Source organism: Giraffa tippelskirchi, chromosome 5, assembly GCF_054371585.1.
Source record: "Giraffa tippelskirchi isolate mGirTip1 chromosome 5, T2T-mGirTip1v1.2.pri, whole genome shotgun sequence".
Taxonomy (NCBI): Eukaryota; Metazoa; Chordata; class Mammalia; order Artiodactyla; family Giraffidae; genus Giraffa; species Giraffa tippelskirchi.
The window spans coordinates 32393734-32417041 of NC_137279.1; the positions used below are offsets into that span (position 1 = coordinate 32393734).

Consider the following 23308-nt stretch of genomic DNA (forward strand, 5'->3'; position numbering starts at 1 on the left):
AGATGACACGGGAAGGATTACCCCCGGCTTAGAGCCTCTGGCAGGAGCACAACCCAGCCCAGCCCGCACTGATTCTGCACTTGTGGCCTCAGAACTGGGAGAATGAACTGCGGTTCAAGCCCCCAGGCTGTCACAGGTGCTCCCGGGAAACTTAAACAGGTGGGACATGTGGGAATCTGGCGCCCCCAGCACCTGCCCTCTCCTTGCATGTGGAGGGACAGGCGGCCCAGAGCTGCGGACAGCACCACCCTGCCTTCACGGTACCAAACCCAGGACCACCAACTGGATGCAGACCAAGGTCTGAGCACCCTTCCCGGTCCATGTGGAGAGAAGTCCTGTCACCAGGAATGCTGTTCATAAGTCTAGACTTAAGGGCAGCTGGAGCCCAGAAGCTTAGTGGCCCTCCCCCGGCTCCCCAGGACCTTGACCGTCTCCACGGGGGCAGGCAGCATGGTGGTCAGACATGAGCCACAGCTGGGAGCGCCCCGCCCAGGTGCCAGGGGGCAAGCCCCCATAGCCCCAGACACAACAGAGAGTGGGAAGGGCCTGTGGTCGGGGGCGGGGTGGGGAGGCAAGGAGGAGGAGACCAGGGAGTGCGATACAGTCCCTAACTGCCTGGGGCCCCACTTCACTGTTTCTTAGAAGTTTCTTCCCTGGACATCTCAGCCACAGAAGAATGCTCCCTGCAGGGGCAGACACGGCTAAGCCAGGCACAGGCCTCTCTGAGAACAGCCCGTCCTTGCAGGGGTGAGAGCAGAGCACCAGCCTCCAGGGAGAGCGGGTCACAGGTGTCCTTGGAACATCCAGGGATGGGGGAACCACCGGAGGAGGGGTGGGGTGCCGTGAGGGGAGGAGTTCAACCCCTCTACCAGCCTAATCTCCCCCTCGCAACACCTGCCCCCCGAGCCTGCCTGCAGCGGGGCACCTGGGCATGAACACGACGAAGTCTCCTCATGTACTGACGTGTCTGTCCAGAGAAAAACCCAAACGAGAGAAACCAAGGAAGGAAGTGGACATGGCGGGAGAGAGAGTGGGGCTGAAACAGAGATGTCTCAGCCTGTCTCCTCAGGACTGGCCACCCCAGGACTGTGTTCTCCCCTAGACTGGTCACCTGCACAGCCCTGTTGCCCATCTTGCCTCTGACCAGGGCCCTCCAAGGGGGGTCTGGTATCCGCAGGGCCCAGGCCAGCCTCTCTGGCCTTCTCTGCATGAAGGGACATCCCGCCCCCTATGCCTCCCACTCTCCTAAGACTTGGCCCCCCCCTGCCCCCTGTCTGGGAAAAGTGGGAAGGGTCTCCTTACCACAACCGGAGGCACCTCCAGGACCTTGTCCACATTCTTCAGCGACAGGGGCACATACCACAGGGTGGCCTTATTGGTCAGCTTTTTGGTACCTTCAAAGAAAACAGACATGTGAGGAACGGCCTGGGAGCCGGCAGGGTAGCAAGCAGGGCCAACACCCCCTATGGCCCCCACCCCCAGGCTTCCTTCAGCCTCGAGGTACAAGTGTGGGCACAGACTAGGGGGAAGTGTGGGCCCCAGCCGGGGAGCCCCCGCCCCAGCATGCTGCCCCACACTGAGGCTGCTGGGAAGACTTCAGATCTTCTGGTCTAAAGCTGGGGGGCCTGCCAACTTTCTAGGACTTTCTAACTCAGAAGGCCCACATCCGGAGGGGGCCGACTCCAGGCAGGCCTCCAAGGAGCCGCCAGAGGGAGGGGGAGGGAAGGGCTGGGGTGCGGGCAGACTAGCCTCGGCCTCCTCCCAAGGAAAAGCAGGACAAAGCCAGGCTGGGCCCCATCTTCACCAAGAGATCCCGGCTGACAGATCTCGTGGGAGAAGGCCCCTGAGGAACTGGACGTCACAACACACAGGACAGGAACATCCTCTGAGAGACCCATCCACTGGCCTAAAGGCCACCGAGAAGAGCTCTGGGTGGGCAGGAGGCAGCTCGTGGACGTGAGGCCGAGAGTCGTGGAGGCGGGGCCGAGGGGCACAGCCGGAGTACAGCCCGCCCCCCACCAGGCCCCACTTCCCAGTGGGGGGGGCCACAGCAGGCACAGTTGGGGGGACTCAGCCTCTCTCCAGATGCTCCCAACTCAGGGCTGAGAGACAGCTGTGAGCTGCTGGCTTCGGCTCTGGGCTGCACGGCAAGAAACAGAACGCTCTCTGGGCACGGAGCCTGGCCTCAGGGCAGAGTGGGGCTCCCAGGGCAGAGGCCTGTCCGGGCTGAACATCACAGGCCAAAAGAGCCCAGAGGTCCCTGGGTCCACACCCCTCACTCGTGCGGGAGGAGACTGAAGCCCAGAGAAGTCAGGGAGCTTGCCTAGGCTCACACAGCAGCTCGATGCCTCCCAGACCCCATCATTTCAGGGAAGTATTAATGTTTGTAAGGATGCCTGTTAGAAGTTGCCTCTTTGACGTGGAAGATTCCATGTAGCAAGGAACAGAACTTCAGGACAGAGAGAAAGTAGAGTAGAGAGAGCAGCCTGGGGGCCTGGCCCTAAATGCCTCCTACCAGTTCCTCTGACCTGCCCTCCCAAGGCAATCCTGGGGCCTCCGTTTTCTCCCTTAAACTAGACCAAAGGTCCAGGCCGAGCCCTGGCCGGTCGGTAAGAAAGAGGGTGAGGCCTGCCAGGATGTTTCCACAGCACCACCAGGACCACAGGCAAACAACATGGAAAAGTATCTTCACTGCTCTGTGATGGAGAATGATTCTGACAATTTGCTCTGGGGAGTAAAGATTTCCTGTCCGACTCAGCTAGAGCCAGCCTGATGGCCCGTTTCCATGGAAACACCAAGTGGCCCTCCTCCAAACCCAAACGAACACCATGGAGCAAATGAGGCAAAACACTCGAACTGTGCTTTCTCTATCATTCAACAAAACCACCAAAAGACAACGGCAGCACTGAAAACATCTATTCTGAAATTCTGAGGCTCCCAGCCATTTTCTGGAGCGCTTAGCGGCAATCACATCCCAGTGAGCTTAATATTTTGACAGTTGCCAGAGATGAATGAGCAAAGGTTTGCTGGTTGTCTGCCTGGGTGCATGCTCGCCCGGCAGCCTCTTGAAGGCGGCGCGGCCTCGAGTGAGGGGGACGCACAGAATGGGGGCCCTGCCTCCAGGGATTATGAACTACGGAGACGACACACAAGCAGCCTCCTGGCTCAGCCTCGTCGCCTGTTTGTCCGCCCAGCCTGGTCTCCCCACCTGGCAGTGTTCAAAGCCCCTCCGGGCAGCCCCGTTCTGGACCAGGCAGCCACACGGCCTGCCCTCACATCCCAGTGGACACGCAGGCAGAGACACATCAAGGCAGGAAGACCTTGAGACACAGGGTCCCAAGATAAGAGAGACTCATACAGACCCAAACACGGAAAGGCAGAGAGAGAATGACAGAGATACAGACATGGTGCCAAGACTCAGCAGGGACCCGGATGTGAGATCAAGGGGGAGGAGGGTGCCCAGACCTGCAGGAGGGGCTCCAGGGCAAGGAGGGCAAGGCGACCAAGCCGTGGAGAGAAGACACAGCCCCAGGGCTCCAAGCATCCACACTCACTCCATGATCCAGCCTCGGGTTTCTCCCTCGGTCTCCGCCCTCCCCCGTGTCAAAAGGCTGGGCAGTGCTGGCTGGACCCTCCTCCTCTGGGTCTCTGTCCTCTTCACATGCCCATAGCCTGCCCGCTGCCCCAGGAGGCTGTGTTCCTCATGGCCGCTTCTATCCTCGGGGCAGCTTAGATTCTGTGTGCCTGCCCTTCAGGGCCAGGGCAGCTGGGGACAGTGTGTGTGTGTGTGCGTGTGTGCGTGTGTGTGTTGGCGAGGGGAGGGTGGAGAGCATCCTGACCACGAAGCAGGGGGTTTCATGTCGCTAGCTCGGGCACTGGGTGAGCACTGCCCACTCCTGCCCACAGAGGGTCCTGCGAAGAAAGCAGGCTGGAGCATTTCCTTCTAGACAGCGCCCCCTGCTGGCTTCCTCTCAGCACAGGAGCGACTCATCCACTCCTTCCTTCCTTCATTCATTCATCAGTGACTGAGTCCCTGTCCATCATGAGCCAAAGGAAGCTGCAGGGGAAGTGGACATGCCCATTCCCCTCAGACATCGGCAGTCCAGCGCCAGCCTCCTCAGTCTCCCTCTGCAGACACCCGGGCTGGTTGCCAGGCAACTGGCAGCATCACCCCGATTGTGACAACCAAGTGTGTCCCCTTGAGAACCACCTCTGGTGGGAGGAGCCAAGATCCCAGGATCCCTGCCACACGGCAGAGGTGAGCTCCAGTCTGAAAGCCCAAGATTCCCCTGTCCCCTGCCTCTTGTCCCCACTCAGTGTGATGCCATTCTGTTCACGGGCTTCCTCCCTGGCTGAAGCCTCTGATGTGCAGAAAGGGGGCCTGGATGACAGGAATCTGTAAAGCAGGCCCCTAACCTATTTTGAGACACCAGAAAATTACAATGAAAAACCAGCACTGCTGAAAACACTATCGACTAAGTGTGAATTTCAAGAGAAGCAGAGAGTGCAGCCAGCCATTTCCTCCCTTGGGTCCTGAGTGGGGAGGCTCCACCCCCATCTCAGGCCAGGAGAGCAGGGCTGGGTCACTGTGGTGGGAGTGGGCGTGGGGGAGGCAGGAGGTGGGGGGATGGGAGGCGCCTTCTCCAGAATGGTAGGCTGCCAGCCCATGTGGGAAGTCAGGGCCGGAGGACCCCTTTCTGTACCATAGCCTGAGACCAGCATCCAAGGTCTCTTTGATGCTGGAGCTGCCCCGAACACAGAGCTCAGGCCACAGATCAGGACATGGGGCACAAGCCAGCCGACTGCTCCCCTGCCCCAGGCTCTGCCTCAGCTGCACCATTCACTATGCGGCGGCTGGGCCTGCTGCGGTCATCAGAATGTTCTAGATGGATAACTGAGCGCCTGGTCTGTGTAGGGGAGAAGCCTGGAGCCCCATGAAGATCTCTTAAGCACAGCACTCCGCAGGCAGCCATGGCTGAGGACAGGGTGTTGGAGGAGGGGCAAAGACCCAGGCAGCTCCCTCCTCTAGAGCCAGCAGGGACTCTCCTCTGTGCAGGACACCGGGTGGGCTGGGATGACGAGCAGGGCAGCGAGGGCACCAAGGTGGCTGCCTGCCTCTTGAGCATCTTGGTTATAAAAAGCAGTGGCTGAACGGGAGCCACACTCCCCTGCAGCGCCCAGTGGGGGGAAGAAAAGGGGTTTCCATGGTTACCACTCTGAGGAAGAGAATATTCAGATCAAACTGGTTCACCCAGTGAGCACCAGGCAGCGGCCTGGCTTGTGGGGCCCCCAGGGAGCAGAGCAAGGGCCCGGCCAGCATGCTCCAAGGAGCAGTGAGGGGCTGGGGGGGGGGCACTGGGGGCACATTAGCAGGGCTGGAGGGCGGCTGGTGCCCTCCTAGCCTGCTGCCACCCCTCTGCCCAGACCAGCTGGCTGCCAGCCCCTACTCTAGGAAGGCAGAGGGAGGGGGGCCGCACACCCGGCTCGTTGCCTAACTACGCCCGTGCCCTGGTTTCCCATCTGCAGAGCGAGGACGCAGACTTCGCTGGCCACAGGTGGAGGTGGGGATGCAGGGAGGTCATCACAGACAGTGTCAGGATGAGCCAGGAGCCACGGCTGCTGCGCCTGCCCCAAGGCCACCATCACCGCACGCGGACGTTACCTGTGAGGATGTTTTCGGACATCACGTGCACCTGGACCTCGACCGAGTGCTTGGAGGTGTAGGTGATCTCCGCGCTGACATGCGCCACCTCGCCAATGCACATGGGCGACAGGAAGTCCGTGCGCTCCACCCGGGCCAGCGCAGCCACGCAGCGCTCCTGCAAAACCAGAGGCGGGTCAGTCACCCCAAGGCCCCACCCTGGACCATGGTCCCCTAAAATGACCCTTGGTTTTTCCCCCCATGGTTGCAGTAAAGCAAGTCATGGGACTTCCCTGGCAGTCCAGGGGTTAGGACTCCACACTTCCACGGCAGGGGGCATGGGTTCAATCCCCTGGTCAGGGAACTAAGACCTCACATGCATGGCATGACCAAAGAAACAGAAGTTTTTTTAAATAAAGAATAAAGTAGAGCAAGTTACTGTCAGCACACACTCCTAAATGCAAAACCAGGAGATGAAGCACCGCCTGGGGGGCACAGGGCAAAGCTGCTGATACAGGTGATCCTGGGTGGTGGGGCTCCAAGCACCTTCTCTTTCCTGACTTTTCTACAAAGGATACGTATTACTCACATAATGGAAAGTGAAAAAAGACATACATACTCATTATGGAAAACTTGGAAAGTACAGAAAAGTAGACAGAGCAGGGAAAATGCACCCCTCCCATCAAGAGACAACCACGCCTTCTTTGGATCTTTGGGATCTTTCTTTCCAGGCTTTTTGTCCCAAGAATACGGGTTTTACTGGTTCACTTGTCTGCCTGGCTCCTCATTTTACAGTTTAAGTCATATAGTTGACACTCATAGTCACGTATAATTGTCATTTTTACTCACCTATAGTTGTCATATGTAATCTCACCTAATTGTGTATATGCTAAATATCCACTTTCACAATCTGCTTTTTTCACGCAACAGGAAGAAAAATAACCTGCCCATGTTATGACAAGCTCTTAGCAATCACATCTCTTTTTAAAAAATGTTATTTATCCTTTAAATACACAACCCATTTTCATGACTCAAAACTCAAAAGGGATAAGGCGGCTTATGTCCCCAGCCAGCCATGAGGGGAACCCTTGGGAGCTCATGCTTCATGAAAATGAGGGACTCACTTCCTCCTTCCTTTTCTCAACACTTTCTACGGCTGCCATTTCACAATACTCCACTGCAAGGACACTTTCTTAATGGCCAAACAGAATATTCTTCTGTTGTTAGATTTGGGTCAACCTCAATCGTTTCTTATTATGAATAACCCTGTGAGGAGCTTCCTTTTATTTAAATCATTTTCGGTCCTGGGCATGCTTTACTGGGCAGAAGCAAACAAACAACTCACCAAGTGTTCCCACAGTGTTTCTCAACAGGGCAGAGTGCTTGCCTGGCCCCAGCACCTCTCCACACCAGCACTGAAAATCAGGTGTTTTTTTGGCCTCACCATTCAGTGTACAGTTTGTGGGATCTTAGTTCCTCAACGCCCTTGGCAATGAAAACAAGGAGTCTTAGGACTTCCCTGGTGGTCTTGTGGTTAAGACTCCAAGCTCCCATCACAGAGGGCCTGAGTTTGATCCCTGGTCAGGCAACTAGATTTCGCATGTTGCAACTAAGAGTTCATACACCCCAGCTAAAAAGATCCTGAGCGCCACAACTAAGACCTGGAGCAGTCAAATATATATATGTATACATACATACATACATGTATATACAAAAGAAAGCGTGTTGGAAAGAGTTTTAACCACTGGACATCAGAGGACTCCTGAAAATCAAGTTTTTTTAGGTTCAGTTTTTATTGAGGTAGCATTGGTTTATAAGGCTTCCCAGGTGGTGAAGTGGTAAAGAATCCACCTGCCAATGCAGGAGAGGCAAGTGACATGGGTTCAATCCCTGGGTCAGGAAGATCCCCTGGAGGACGTGGCAGTCAACTCCAGCACTCTTGCCTGGAGAATCCCATGGACAGAGGCACCTGGCAGGCTGCAGTCCATAGGGTCACAAAGAGTCGGACATGACAGCGTGCACACAAGCACTGATTTATAACATTGCATGGGTTTCACTTGTACAACGTTCTGTTTCTACTTCTCCACACCCTACAGCGAGCTCACCACCAAGAATACAGCTTCCACCCGTCACTGAGCAGGGAGCCCTTCACCCACCTCGCTCCTGGCCCCCTCTGCTTCGCCCCTTCCTCTCTCTAGTAACCAGTTCTCTGTCCTCTGTATCTACATGCTTGTGTTTGGTTTGTTCATGTATTTTTTGTTTCTTTCTTTTTTGTATTCCACCTCTGGGTGAATCACAAGGTATCTGTCTTTCTCCATCTGACTTATTTCACTTAGCTAACACCCTCATGGTCCATTCATGTTGGAGCAAATGACAAGATTCCATCTTTCTTTACGTCTAATATTCCACAGTGTACATATATATACACCACCACTTCTTTCTTTTTTTTCCAGCTGGGCTGTGCAGCTTACAGGATCTTAGTTGCCCAACTAGGGATCAAACCTGGGCCCTTGGCAGTGAAACTGCAGAGTCTTAACCGCTGGACTACCACAGAATTCCCCACAATTTCTTTACCTATTCATCCATCAGTGGACACTTAGGTTGTCTCAGGTTTCAGCTACTGCAAATAATGCTGCCATGAACAAGGGGGTGCAGATACCACTTCCAATTAGTGTTTTCATTTTCTTTGGATAAATACTCAGAAGTGGAATAGCTGGATCATACGTGTGTGCATGCTAAGTCGCTTCAGTCTTGTCTGACTCTTTAAGACCCCATAGACGGTAGCCCACCAAGCTGCTCTGTCCATGGGATTCTCCAGGCAAGGATGTAGGAGTTGCCATTCCCTTCTCCAGAGGATCTTCCCGATTCAGGGATCAAACCCACATCTCTCACATCTCCTGCATTGACAGACAGGTTCTTTACCACTAGCACCACCTGGGAAGCCCATCAGTTTTAACCTCTATGCTCTTTGCCACAGGGGCTGCACCAGTTTACATTCCTACCAACAGTATGCAAGGATCCCTTTACCTCCATCTTCACCAAGACTTCCTATCTGTTGTCTTTTTGATGACAGCCATTCAGGCAGGCATGAGCTTACATCTCGTGGTTCTGATCTGCATTTCCCTGACAATTACTGATGGTGAGCATCTCTTCACATGCCTGCTGGCCATCTGCACGTCTTTGCTGGAAAAATGTCTATTCAGTTCCTCTGCCCATTTTTTAAATGGTTGTTTATTTTTTGCTGTTGAGTTGTAATAGTTCTTCATATATCATAGAATCAGCTTCCTTTTCAATCCACATTAACCAAATGACACTAAAAATAGTCTTATGTTTGATCTTCACTGCCAATCACAGCACCCAGCACTTTTACAACTTTCTACCAGAATCAAAAAAGCAGCTGGCTTTTTGAGGACACTGGGCAGCATGGGTACCCCTGGGCTGGGTGGGCAGCTCCTGAGGGTCTATGGGTCCCGTGCCAGCTCTGGGCTTCAATTTGGCCGCTGGTCCTCACAGCACCCTCCTGCGGGGGCTGGAGACATCAGGCTTGCAGCTGATAGTCAGTTCGAGCCTTGATGTGTCTGCACCCTTTCTGCTGGCCACCTGCCACCACCTACGGCAGCAAAGTACAGCTCTCCTACCTGTGCGAGAACTCACCTGACACCTGGCAAACAGGCCAATTTCCCAGCCCGCCCCAAACCCACAGAATGAGCCTCTCGGGAGGGACGCCGGGGACCTCCATGTCCACCCCTTCCCAGGAGAGCCTCAGGCAGGCAGGAGTCTGTTCCTATAAAGGTCCTGGAGTCAGGCCCCAGAGAGGCAATGCAGCAGGGGCTGTGCAGGCAAGCACAGCATGTGGGTTCACCCTCTGATTCAAGAGGGGCCTGTCCCTTCCACCCCCACCCCACCCCCCCTCACCTGCCCACAGTCATATCACCCCTGAGGCTGAAACAACCTGAAGGAATTGCTGGGCTTGCAGTCCTGAGCACATTTGTGGGGCTACAGCACCACTCGCTGGCACAAAGTGGGAAAGGCAAGTGCTGAGAGAGCCAGACAAGAATGAGGGCACAGCCTCAGGGGCCCTTCTGGAATTCTCCAAGCTCTGCCTGCAAGAGGCTGCTATGAAGACCTACAAAATCTTCTAGAACTAACACCAAAAAAAAAATGTTCTTTTCATTATAGGGAACTGGAATGTAAAAGCAGGAAGTCAAGAGATACCCAAGTAACAGGCAAGTTTGGCCTTGGAGTACAAAATGAAGCAGGGCAAAGGCTAACAAAGTTTTGCCAAGAGAATGCACTGGTCATAGCAAACACCCTCTTCCAACAACACAAGAGACGACTCTACACTTGGACATCAACAGATGGTCAATACCGAAATCAGACTGATTATATTCTTCGCAGTTGAAGATGGAAATGCTCTATACAGTCAGCCAAAAAAAGACTGGGAGCTGACTGTGACTCAGATCATGACCTCCTTATTGCAAAATTCGACTTAAATTGAAGAAAGCCGGGAAATCCACTAGACCATTCAGGAATGACCTAAATCAAATCCCTTACAATTATACAGTGGAAGTGACAAATAGATTCAAGGGATTAGATCTGATAGAGTACCTGAAGAACTATGGACAGAGGTTCATAAGAGGTTGTACAGGAGGTGGTGACCAAAACCATCTCCAAGAAAAAGAAACGCAAAAAGGCAGAATGGTTGTCTGAGGAGGCCTTACAAATAGCTGAGAAAAGAAGAGAAGCAAAAGACAAATGAAAAAGGGAAAGATATATCCATGTGAATGCAGAGTTTCAAAGAATAGCAAGGAGAAATAAGAAAGCCTTCTTACGTGAACAATGCAGAGAAAGAGAGGAAAACAATAGAATGGGAAAGACCAGATGTCTCTTCAAGAAAATTAGAGATATCAAGGGAATATTTCATGCAAGGATGGGCACAATAAAAGACAGAAACAGTAAGGACCTAACAGAAGCAGACAAGATTAAGAAAAGGTGGCAAGAATACAAAGAACAGTACAAAAAAGGCCTTACTGACCCGGATAACCATGATGGTGTGGTCACTCACCTAGAGCCAGTTATCTTGGAGTATGAAGTCAAAGTGGGCCTTATGAAACATTACTATGAACAAAGGTAGGGGAGATGATCAAATTCCAGCTGAGCTATTTCAAATCCTAAAAGATGATGCTGTGAAAGTGCTGCACTCAATATGCCAGCAAATTTGGAAAACTCAGCAGTAGCCACAGAACTGGAGAAGGTAAGTATTCATCCCAATCCCAAAGAAGGACAACGCCTAAAAATATTCAAGCTACTGCACAATTGCATTCATTTTACATGCTAGCAAGGTAATGCTCAAAATCCTTCAACCTAGGCTTCAACAGTATGTGAACTGAGAACTTCCAGGTGTATAAGCTTGATTTAGAAAAGGCAGAGGAATCAGAGATCAAATTGCCAACATCCATTGGATCACAGAAAAAGCAAGAGAGTTCCAGAAAAACATCTACTTCTGCTTCATGGACTATGCTAAAGCCTCTGACTGTGTAGACCACAACAAACTCGGGAAAATTCTTAAAGAGAAGAGAATACCAGACCACCTCCTGAGAAACCCTGTATGCAGGTCAAGAAGCAACAGTTAGAACAGAACATGGAACAATGGACTGGTTCCAAACTGGGAAAGGAGTACGTCAAGGCTGTATACTGTCACCCTGCTTATTTAACTTATATGCAGAGTACATCATGCAAAATGCTGGACTGGATGAAGCACAAGCTGCAATCAAGATTGCCAGGAAAAATATCAATAACCTCAGATATGCAGATGACACCACCTTAATGACAGAAAGCCAAAGAGGATCTAAAGAGCCTCTTGATAAAGGTGAAAAAGGAGAGTGAAAAAGCTGACTTAAAACTCAACATTTGAAAGATGAGGATCATGGCATCTGATCCCATCACTTCATGGCAAACAGATGGGGAAACAATGGAAATAATGACAGACTTTATTTTCTTGGGCTCCAAAATCACTGCGGACAGTGACTGCAGCCATGAAATTAAAAGGCGCTTGCTCCTTGGAAGAAAAGCTATGACAAACCTAGACAGCATATTAAAAAGCAGAGACATCACTTTGCTGACAAAGGTCCATGTAGTCAAAGCTATGGTTTTTCCAATAGTCATGTACAGATGTGAGAGTTGGACCATAAAAAAGGCTGCGCACTGAAGAACTGATGCTTTTGAACTCTGGTGCTGGAGAAGACTCTTGAGAATCCCTTGGACAGCAAGGAGATCAAACCAGTCAATTCTAAAGGAAATCAACCCTGAATATTCACTGGAAGGACTGATGTTGAAGCTGAAGCTCCAATACTCTGGCCACTCGATGAGAAGAGCCAAGTCATTGGAAAAGACCCTTATACTGGAAAAGATTGATGGCAGGAGGAGAAGGGGCGACAGAGGACGAGATGGTTGGATGGCATCACCAACTCAATGGACACGAGTTTGAGTAAGCTTTGGGAGATGGTGAAGGACAGGGAAGCCTGGCGTGGTGTGGTCCATGGGGTCGCAAAGAATCGGACACAACTGAGCAACTGAACAACACACAGCCTCCCGAGCCCCTACTCCCTCACTCCCAGTCCTGGGGCTTTTCCTTTTTTACATCCAGCCTCTTCTGCCAGGCCTGGCTTGGACCCTCACCCTCTCTCTCAGGGGCTCGGCCCCCACCTCAGCCCTAGACCTTCAGGCCCAGGCCTGTCCCCTAATGGCCACCAGAGGGCGCTCTCTGAATGTGATGGGTTAGCCCCAGAACTTCAACTGCGCTGAATCAATCTGAACTCTTAGCAGGCAGGAGACCCCCTCCCTCACAGCAGGGTCCTATGCAACCCGCCCCACTCCTCCCCACACTGAGGCCCCCAGGCCCAGGTCCACCCTCTACCCTTACCCCAGCCTGGTTCATTCTGCACTCGTGCACCCTTACAGTGGTGTACACCCATGCACACATGCACACAGTCCACACGAGTGTGGAATCGGAGGACAGCGACATGGCAGGTGGCTGGCCAAGGCCCACAGGATCCCGAGGGCAGGCTTCAGAGAACGTCAGGATCCCACAGGGCTCGGGGCCAAGCATGACCTGATAGGCTGCATGCCCAGCAGCTGCCCTGAAGCCCTAAAGCTGCAAGTCTGGCTCTGTCTGGGCAGCAGGTGGAGAGCAGGCACCATGGCAGGAGCTGGTGCAGGCCTGTGGGCCCTGCAGCCCAGGAGCCACCAAGGGAAGAGCCCCAGACTTGCCGGTGGACCCAGGGTGGGTCGAGCAGGGGACAGATCTGGGTGTAGGCAATGTGACACCCAGGATTAACTGCCGCCCACACAGGCTCTGAGGGGCTGAGACTTCTCAGACTCAGGAAGCCACGACTCTCCCCACATGCAGGGTGAGGGCTGAAAAGGTGTCTCTCAGCTTAGTTTCTGGGGGTCCCCAGCCTCCCTTTAATGAGCCCCAAACCAAGTGCCAATCCAAAGGGTACCTGGTCCAGGGCCAGGGCTTCCGGAAGCCCCCAAGGCCCAGGGAAGAGAGAGGGGCTGGCTCCAGGCCTAGGCTCCACCCAGACTCCCACTCTCACCCCACAAAGTACAGCACGGCCGGAGGGGACGGCCTGGATCTCCCAGAGACCTAGCCGGGCTGACGGAGGGTCCCCAGACGCCTACCCCATTCTGGCTGTTGCAGTGCCGGGTGCTGATGATGGCTCCTGCTTCCTCAATCATCTTCAGGACGGTCCCTCCATGCACATTGCCAGCCACATTGGCGTCATCTGGCCGCATGATCCTGGGGGGAGAAGAGGCATGATAAGCCTCTGGCAGGATGGCACTCATGAACGGCAGCGACCCCAGGGAGAAGGCCCTCCAAAGGCCTGATGGCTCCCAGAGAAGGAAAAGGACTCCCCGCGTGTCTGCTCACCGTGGGGTGCTGATCTGACCTGATGGCCAAACAAGGGGCTGCAGGGCCGTGTCTCCACCAGGAGGGAAGGGCAGAGGGGAACCTTCCTGCCCTGGGGCCCAGGCACCCAGCCTGCCAGTGGGAGAAGCCCCCTGCCCTGGCAAGAAGGGATGGCAAGGACCTTCCCCAAAGGCCATGACCGTGACATCGAGGTAGCCCGGCCATGGGGTGCCTAGTGCGCATGCCCCTCCTGACTTCCAGGACCCGCAATGACCTGCAGAGCTGAATGAGCAAGGAAATAGGCTATGACCCCTTGGAGAAAGGACACTTTCCCAGGACCACCATCTCTGTCAGGAGTCCCAGAGGAGCTGGCCTCGTGTGGTCACAGATATTCTGAGAACTGGAAACAAATTACAGCATCCAGACCTTCGCCAGCAAGACAATACCTGATTGCTGCCTGCCCCCAGGGCTCCAAGAGAGCGCCTGAGGGGTGGGTTCTTTGGAGTTGAGCGCTGGGAACTCCCCAAGGTCAGGAGGCACTGAAATCATTGCATTTCCCCAAAAGGAAAAGCCACGTCTTTGCAGAGGGCAGCAGCAGGGAAGCCCTGTGAAATCCCTGGAGTCCCAGAGAGCCAGCCTGGTGCTCCTACCTTGGGCAGCCCCATGGAGCTTGGCCCTCTCCCAGACACCTGTCTGTCTGGCTGATGAACTATGTCTCCACTAGCATCAGGCCCAGAGGCGGGTAGCAGGCACTGAACGAGTGTGCAGTTTCCGGGTGCCCGGCATTACCTGGGCCCACCGACCCTGCTCCAGTCTGCTGGCCAGCGTGGCCCTAGAGGCCGGACCCCCCACTCTGGGCCATGGAGCTCCACTGCCCTCCCGGTCCGTCTCCTTCCAGACTTGGAGGCTAAGCCAGGCAGTCTCAGAGATGGTTCCCGACTCCCAGTCTTACTGGCTGGGTGACCTGAGCAAGCTGCCAAAACCTCCACATTCTCATCCGTAAAAGAGGAACAACAGCACCACCGCATTTGATCATGGGAAAGACTGAACTACGAGATGGCACAGATAAGGAGCCTGGGACACCGGCAGCGACACAAACACTCACCGCACTTCCTCCTCCGTCTCTAAGCACCAGCCAGAAACCGCAGGAGGGCTGCAGCCTCCAGCATATAGTCACCAATGCCATTTTCTGGGGAGACCAAAGGCTGTCTGGACCTGTCACCCACCCCCAAAGTCACCCCTTCAGCCTGGGGGGCATTCACGTACTTCTCCCCTGCATCACTGGCTCAAGGGCAGCAGCCACGGTTGTCCAGGCAGTGGCCAGGGGAACCCCGAGAGCACAGGAAAGGAGCCTCATTTGGCTTCTCAAATGCTCATTTTAAAAGATTTTTGAATCAACTCTAAGTAGATTAAAAACTTGAACATAAGACCCAAAGCCAGAAAACTCCTAAGAGAAGACGTAGGCCATAGCGATGATTTTTTCGATTTGACATCAAAAACAAAGGCTAAAGAAGGAAAAAATACACAAGTGAGACTACACCAAACTAAAAGATTCCTGCACAGCAAAGGAAGTCATCAGTCAAATGAAAAGATAACCTGTGGGATGTGAGAAGGTATTTCCAAATCATGTATCCGGTAAAGCATAAATATCCAAAATACACAAAGAACTCATAAAACTCAAGAGCGAAACAAACAATCCAATTAAAAAATGGGCAGAGGACTGGAATGGACATTTTCTCAAACAAGACATACTGATGGCCAACAGGTCCATGAAAAGATACTCAACAACACTAACCATCTGCTGCTAAGTCACTCAGCTGTGTCCAACTCTGTGCAACCCCATGGACTGTAGCCCACTAGGCTCCTGTGTCCATGGGATTCTTCAGGCAAGAATACTGGGAGAGAGTTGCCATACCCTTCTCCAGGGGATCTTGCTGACCCACGGATCAAACCCATGTCTCTTATGTCTCCTGCATTTGCAGCCAGGTTCTTTACCACTAGTGCCACTTGGGAAGTCCCATTAACCATCAGGGGAATGCAAACCAAAACCACAATAAGATACCACCTCACATCTGTCAGAATGGGTGTTATCAAAAAGACAAGAAACATGTGTTGGCAAGGATGTGGAGAAAAGAGAACCCTTGTGCACTGCTGATGGGAATGTAAATTGGTACAGTCCCTGTGGAAAACAGCATGGAGATGCCTCAAAAAATTCAGAATCCAACTACCATATTAACTAGCAATCCCATTTCTGGGTACTCATCAGAAGGAAATGAAATCACTATCTCAAAGAGATATCTACAGGACTTCCTTGGCAGTCCAGTGGTTAAGAATCTGCCTTTCAATGCATACGTGGGCTCAATCCCTGGTCGGGGAACTTAGAACCCATATGCCAAAGCACAACTAAGCCCACGCGCCATAACTAGAGAGCACAAGCACCAGAACAAGCCTGAGCACTGCAACAAAGGACCCAAGGCAGCTAAAAAGGTGTTTTAAAGAAGGTAGCTTCACCCTCACATTTACTGTGGCATTATTTACAGTAGCCAAGACATGAAACAATCTACTTGCCCACTCACTGATGGATGAAGCGGATGAAGTAGATTGGTATGTGTGTGTCTCTTGATGACGGTGAAAGAAGAGAGTGAAAAAGCTGGCTTAAAACTCAACATTCAAAAAACTAAAATCATGGCATCCAGTCCCATCACTTCCTGGCAAATAGATGGGAGGGAAATGGAAACAATAACAGACTTTATTTTCTTGGGTTCCAAGATCACTGCAGATGGCAAAATTAAAAGACACTTGGTCCTTGGAAGAAAAGTTATGACAAACCTAGACAGCTTATTAAAAAGCAGAGACATTACTTTGCCAACAAAGGTCCATCTAGTCAAAGCTATGGTTTTTCCAGTAGTCATGTATGGAGGTAAGAACTGGACTATAAAGAAAGCTGAGCGCCGAAGAATTGATGCCTTTGAACTGTGGAGTTGGAGAAAACTCGAGAGTCCCTTGGACTGCAAGGAGACACAACCAGTTGATCCTAAAGGAAATCAGTCCTGAATATTCATTGGAAGGACTGATGTTGAAGCTGAGGTTCTAATACTTTGGCCACCTGATGTGAAGAGCTGACTCATTTGAAAAGACCCTGTTGCTGGGAAAGATTGAAGGCGGGAGGAGAAGGGGACGACAGAGGATGAGATGGTTGGATGGCATCACCGACTCAATGGACATGAGTTTGAGTAAACTCTGGGAGCTGGTGATGGACAGGGAGGCCTGGCGTGCTGCAGTCCATGGGGTCCCAGACAGTCAGACACGACTGAACGACTGAACTGAACTGAACTAAACTGACCTAAACTGTGTATTAATGATTATATAACAGCAATGTATCTTGCTCAAGGACTTGTTTCTTCTTAACAGGAACCCATTCCTTCTGGCTAATCTTGTTAAGATGTATGTTGTGTGAGTGGGTCTTGTAAGACCTTTACAACCTTGAGACATTCTTCTGATCTATTGTTAGTAACCAATTGATAAAGTATATAAGGTCTTGCTAAGACTGGTAGGGGGCACTCTTCTACCCCCTTCTGGTGTCTGTGTCGGAAGCTTTCTCTGTCCCTTTTTACTTGAATAATAATACTTTTGCCGCATGAAGCTCTGAGTGACTGAAGCCGCGTCTTTGGTCCCGAAGCTAAATTTTCTCCTTCAGAGATCACGAATCCGACACCATTCACCATAAGCTACCACTAGAAAAGGCAAAACTATGGAGACAATAAAAAAAAGTCAATGTTTGGACTTGCCTGGTGGTCTAGTGGTTAAATTCATGGGCCAATGCAGGGGTGTGCGCTCAGTCGCTCAGCCATGATTGACTCTTTACGACCCCATGGGCTGTAGCCCACCAGGCTTCTCTGTCCATGAGGATTCTCCAGGCAAGAATACTGGAGTGGGTTGCCATGCCCACCTCCAGGGGATCTTCTCAACCCAAGTCTCCCACACTGCAGGTAGACTCTTTAACATCTGAGCCACTGGGGAAGCCCAAGAATACTGGAGTGGGTAGCCATTCCCTTCTCCCTGGGATCTTCCTGACCCAGGAATCAAACTGGGGTCCCCTGCATCGCAGGCCGATTCTTTACCAGCTGAGCTACCAGGAAAGCCCCCAATGCAGAGGAGGTGGGTTCGATCCTTGGCCTGGGAAGATTCCACACGCCATCAGGGCAACTAAGCCCCTGTGCCACAACTACTGAAGCCTGAGAGCCCTAGAGCCTGTGCCCCATGACAAGAGAAGTCACCGCAGTGAGAAGCCTGTGCACTCTGCAACTAGAGAAAGCCTGCCACAGGACTAAAGACCCAGTGCAGCCAAAAGAAAAAATATTTTTTTTTAAAAAAAAAGGTCAGTGTTGGGATTTCCCTGGTAGTCCAGGGGCTAAGACTCCTGAGTTACCAATGCAGGGGACCTGAGTTCTATCCCACATGCCACAACTAAAAGATTCCACATGTTGTAACTAACGCCTGGCAAATAAATAAATACTAAAAAAAAAACCAAAAAAAACAACAAGGTCAGTGTTTGCCAGAGGTTGGGATGGGGGTGGGATAAGAAGACAGAGCAGAGGATTTTTAGGGCAGTGAAAATACTCTGTATGATTCGGGAACGGTAGACACATCACTACCCATTTGTCCATAGCATGTACAACTCCTAGAGTGAACCCAGTGTAAACTGTGGACTGTGGTGTGACACTGAGGTATCACTGTGGGTTCATCGACTGAGACAGATGTACCTCTCTGTTGGGGGCTGCTGATAAAGGCCGAGGCTGTGCATATGGGGCAGAGGGTATGTGGGGAACCTCTGCACTTTCCTCTCCGTTTTGCTGTGAAACTAACGCTGCTCTGAGGACTTCCCTGGCGTCCAGGGGTTCGGACTGCTTCCACTGTGGGGAACTAGGATCCGGCAAAAACAAAAACCGCTCAAAAAGTAATCTCTAATAAAAAATGTTGTAAAAAATATTTTTAATGTTTTCAGTTTTAAAAATTCCCACTTATACTACTAAGCTCTTTTTTTTTTTTTTTTTTTTAAGTTTAAGAGGTAGCCAATTCAAATAACAAAACGACCATATCAAACTCTTTCCTTTGCATTTGTTTTCAACTTAGTAAAGACCGGATGGTCCACCTCTACCCACAGGCCCAAGGGCCAGGCGGGGCTCCAGACAGGGGAGGACTGAAACAATTCTACACCACGCAGCCTTCCCCAGGAGCACCAGAGATTGCATCTGGGGAGCCTGACTTATTTCTGCTTGTTTGTAAAGTGGGACTGTGCACACCAGGCTGGCGCAGGGCCAGGAAGAGCAAACAGAGGGCCCCAGGGCTGAGGAGGAAGTGCTCACATCCGGGAGGGCCTGAGGAGGGAGGGGCTGGGGAGGAGGCACCTCTGAGACAGGAGGACACAGGACAGAGCCTGGAGCCACCCCGCGACACTGGGGGTCCAGACAGACCCCACAGCACCAACATCCCACCAACTCCAGAGGGGCCCCTGGGTACTTAGCTCCAGGCCCACCCCCACCCCCTCGTCCTGGTCACCCCAGGTTCTGCCCAAGGACTGTCCTAGTGCCCCCCAGGCCAGCTCGCACCCACACGGTGCAGACACAAACCTTCCCCAGGGACCTGATCCTGCTTCTGCTCTGCATTTCTGCAAACAAGGAGGCCCAGAGCCCAGATCCGGCAGCCCCTCCCTGGAGTCCCAAATCAGACGCCTCCCCCAGGGCGTCACCAGGATTCCATCCCTGCCTCCACCCCAACGCCAGGGCTGTGATCCTGCACCTGCCCGCCCTCCCTCCCTCCCCTCCTTCTTCCAAAGACCTCTGGAGCTGCTCGGCAGGGTCTTCCTCAACTCACTTCCCCCTGAACTCCTGCAATGCGTGTCACCTCCAGGAAGGCAGGAGTGTGAGCAACCAGGGCAGCGAGGTGAACATGTGGCCCCTCAGTGGAGCTCTTGCTTTCCCATTTTTAGTAAAGACACGGATATGGAAAGTGTTTCGCTTTCCTCTTCTCTATTAAAAAAGAAGCAAAGACAGCCCAGCGGAGCACACATGATGCCACACGGTCTACCCACTGGTCTCTGGTCAGGGAGGTGAAGGGGCAGTCCTGGGTGGTACTGGCCCTCAGCTGGCCAACTGCGGCCTTGCAGGGGTTTGAGCTGAGGATACCAAAGCTCTGAGTTTTCTAGAGAAGCCGGCAATCCAGAATTTAATGTGAAATCTCCTTGAATTTGACTGGCAGCACCCGACTGAAATGGCCTCCACGCAGGCCAGCTCAGGAGGGCAGAGAAGGTGGTGGGCCTGACCCCATCCTGGGGGGACTCTGTGTACCCCATTCTTTCGCTCCTCTCTCTGCCCCTCTGCCCATGCCAATCTGCAACTCCCTCACTCCTTGAACCCCAGAAGCTCCAGGGAAAAGTGGACAGTTGGCCCAGGGAGCCCCTCCTGTGACCTCATCCCCCACGTCCTCTCAGCTGGCCAGTGGCAGGGACACTGCCTCCTGTGACCAGGCCCATGCACCCCAAGATCCTCTCCACCATATTCCTCTCTCCCTGCCCTCCCAGCAGTGGCATCTGGAATGTCACCCTGTCACTCACCACCCCTCCCCCTCCATTCCAGCCACTACTGCCCCAAACCACAGGATGAGCTGGCAAGGGCTGGGCCCACGGCTAAGCAGAGCAGACACTGCCCCCTCCCTGCTAATCTCTGCTGCTGCTGCTGCTGCTAAGTCGCTTCAGTCGTGTCCGACTCTGTGCGACCCCATAGACGGCAGCCCATCAGGCTCCGCCGTCCCTGGGATTCTCCAGGCAAGAATACTGGAGTGGGTTGTCATTTCCTTCTCCAGTGCATGAAAGGGAAAAGTGAAAGTGAAGTCGCTCTGAAGCAGACACTAAGCTGATGACAAGAGCAGGAAGGAAGCAGCACAAACCTGAGTCATAGAGTCACTTTCAAATGGTGCAGCCACCCACCTGGGCGCTGGGAAAACTTCAGAGGAAGTGACACCTGGGCCAAGTCCTGGAGAGGGAGCAGGTCAGCCAGGGACAGAGGGTGGGGTACAAGGGATGCTCCAAGGAGAGGTGGCATCTCAGAAAAGACCCCAGAGACAGGAGAGCTTGGCGGGTACAGAAACAGACAGTGGTCCCCCAAAGCTGGCCAGTGACCACTGAGGGGAGAGAATGGGGATGAAGGGCGAGCTGGAGGATGGAGCCAGGAGCTTGTCACACGGGCCTGAGACTGGGACAGAGCCTGGACTTGTCCTGGGGGCAAGGCAGCCTTGGGAGACGGAGTCAGGGCTGGTGTGCGGGGAGTCACCTGGAGGCTGCGGGTGGAGGGTCTTCTCCGCCTGCATCTTGCCTCCCAGCCCGAGCCCACAGCTCACCCCGCTGCCCTAAGAGTCACTTTCTTAAGCAGAAGTCCACGGCCCTGCCAGATCCTCCGGGGCCCCTCCTACGGGAGAAAGATTAAACTCCTGGGACTTCCCTGGCAGTCCAGTGGTTGAGACTCCGCACTTCCACTGCAGGGGGCATGGGTTCGACCCCTGGTCAGGGGACTAAGATCCCGCATGGCACGTGGGGCAACCAGAAAAAAAAAAAAAGATTCAACTCCCTAGCGAGGCCTCTGAAGCCCTCAGGGATCTGGAACTTTCCTCACCTATCTCCCACTGCCTCTCGGAGCTCTAGGCTGCACCTGCCCAGGCCAGTGCTGCTGGCTGGGCCCACCTGGACCTTCCCTCCACCTCGCCTGCACCAGCCTGTCCCAGCAACATGCCACCTCTGCCCCGTGAAGAAAAGGTGACTCACGGACGAATGGGGAGCGTAAGTGGACACAAAATTTCGGAGGGCAACCCAGCTTTAACGTCATCCACCCAAACTCCAGATACATGGGCTGCTCTAAGCCAGACATCCCACCGAGAGAAATTCACCCTACAGATGTGTCTACACACAACCAAACCAAGCGTGTTCAAGGTTACTCACTGAAAAGCTGTTTTACGTGCAAAAGCTGGCCGTGCCCTAAATCCGCCAATAAGGGGCTCGTTAGATTAAGTTACACCCACATGACACAGAGTGTACAGCCTCGAGCAAGAGGTAGGAAGGGTCTCAGAGAAGCCCTGTTTGATGAGAAAAGGCTCAGAATGATGGGAGATGGGTGACCATACCTGCAGGCCCGGTGGAGACCACCCTTGGGGGGGAGGCCCGGGAAACCAGAAGCTTCCACTGCCCCTGAGAGGGGAACCAGTGTCTGCAGGAAGGTCACAGTGACGCCTCTGTGCCTTCTGAATTTAAAACCATGTCAAAGGACTTCTCTGGTAGTCCAGTGGTTAGAACTCTGCTCCCAATGCAGGGAGCATGGGTTCAATCCTAGGTCGGGGAGCAAAGATCCCGTAAGCCCCATGAAACCATGTCAATCATGTCAAATATTAATAAATCCACAGTCTTTAAAATTGATTCAAAGCACAGCTCAAACACAGGTGCTCAGCAAAGCCTTCTCTGAACTCACCATAGCAAGGCTACCATCTCTGCTGGTTCCTGTGGGCGGGAGAGAGGCAGGGGAACAGAGTGGGAGAGGCCATTCCAGGAGCAGACTGCAGGCAAGGGACAATGGGGAGGCCGGAGGAGCCACCCTGCTCCCCACGCGTTCTGTGTGTACTGAGGGCCGACCCTGTCCCTCTGCTCCTCCGGGTCCCCCGAGGCCGGGCCAGGCCCCACTCCACCCGGAGCCCTCTGGACAGGGTTGAACTGTGTCCTCTGACACAATTCAGATCAGCTGAAGCCCTGATCCCGGAATCTGTAACCATGACCTGATCTGGAACCAAGGTGTTTGCAAATGTGGTAAAGTTAAGAAGAGATTATTATCAGGGCCATGTTCCCATGACTGGAGTCCTTAGAAGAAGACAGAAATCTGGACACACCAGGGGAAAAGGCCACGTGACACGGAGGCAGAGACTAGAGTGACAAACTTCGACAAGACAAGACACGACACACAGGCACTGCCTGCAGCCCGGATGCTGGACGGACAAGGAAAGAAAGGCCCTCCCCCTAGAGCCTTCAGAGGGAGCATGGCCCTGCCGACCACTGGTAAGGGGCTTGCAGGCTCCAGATGTGAAAACATATGTATTTCTGTGTTTTAAGCCACCCAGATGTGGTCATGTGTTACAGTGGCACCAAGAAACCCAGATAGCATGTGGCCTGAGGCCCCTGCCTGGGTGACCTGAGCGCCACCCCCAGAAGGCAGCAGTGAGCGGCCAGGCTGAGGCCCCGTGGCCTGCAGCCAGCTCAGGCTCTGTTCCCCAGTCTAGCCAGCCCAGGCCAGGCCCCCCAGCAGCCTTGGCGGCAGCTCCATTAATGACTGCCCCCTGCCCACCCTGCACACAGCCCCCCCAGCATGATGCCAACATCTCCGACTCTGATAGAAAAATGTCAGTGTTCAAACTGAACACTTCCACGTGAGTTCCATGGGTACTGGGGGAGGCGGGGCAAGAGGGCTGTTTCCTTTACCCAATGGTGAAAGCAGAACTGTCTGAAGGAGAAGGTGAGAGTGCCAAGTCCAGCCAATTTCCAGGACACGTGAAGTCCTCTGTGGGGTTTCCACCAGCACCCAACACGGGCAGAACCACTGGGCTTGCTGCTAGGGTCCAGGCGGGTTCCCACAGGGCAGCCAGCTCTAACCATGCCTCACGGATTGTGCCAGAAGCTCTCCAGACCTGTCCCTTCTGAATGAGGCTCAACCCAGAGAGGCAAT

The 23308-nt window shown here is 53.2% G+C and overlaps 1 protein-coding gene and 1 long non-coding RNA gene across 11 annotated transcripts in view; one reads left to right on the forward strand and one right to left on the reverse strand.

Annotated features, from left to right (window-relative positions):
• The window catches only part of ACOT7 (acyl-CoA thioesterase 7), a 100052-nt gene that overhangs the window by 43754 nt on the left and 32990 nt on the right, over positions 1-23308 (reverse strand). For all 10 annotated transcript variants that reach the window (XR_014053647.1, XR_014053648.1, XR_014053649.1 and 7 more), the window contains exons 2-4: positions 13325-13442; positions 5663-5819; positions 1303-1394 (exon numbers count right to left, since the gene is read on the reverse strand). Coding sequence is in view for 6 of the 10 variants with exons in the window: in XM_081490334.1 (XP_081346460.1) it covers positions 1303-1394; positions 5663-5819; positions 13325-13442 (367 nt within the window). In the remaining 4 variants the exon portion in view is untranslated. The remainder of the gene's footprint in view (positions 1-1302; positions 1395-5662; positions 5820-13324; positions 13443-23308) is intronic.
• Positions 4190-6075, forward strand: LOC145506243 (uncharacterized). Its single transcript, XR_014053653.1, has 2 exons — positions 4190-4258; positions 5527-6075. It is a non-coding gene; the product is annotated as an uncharacterized LOC145506243 (long non-coding RNA).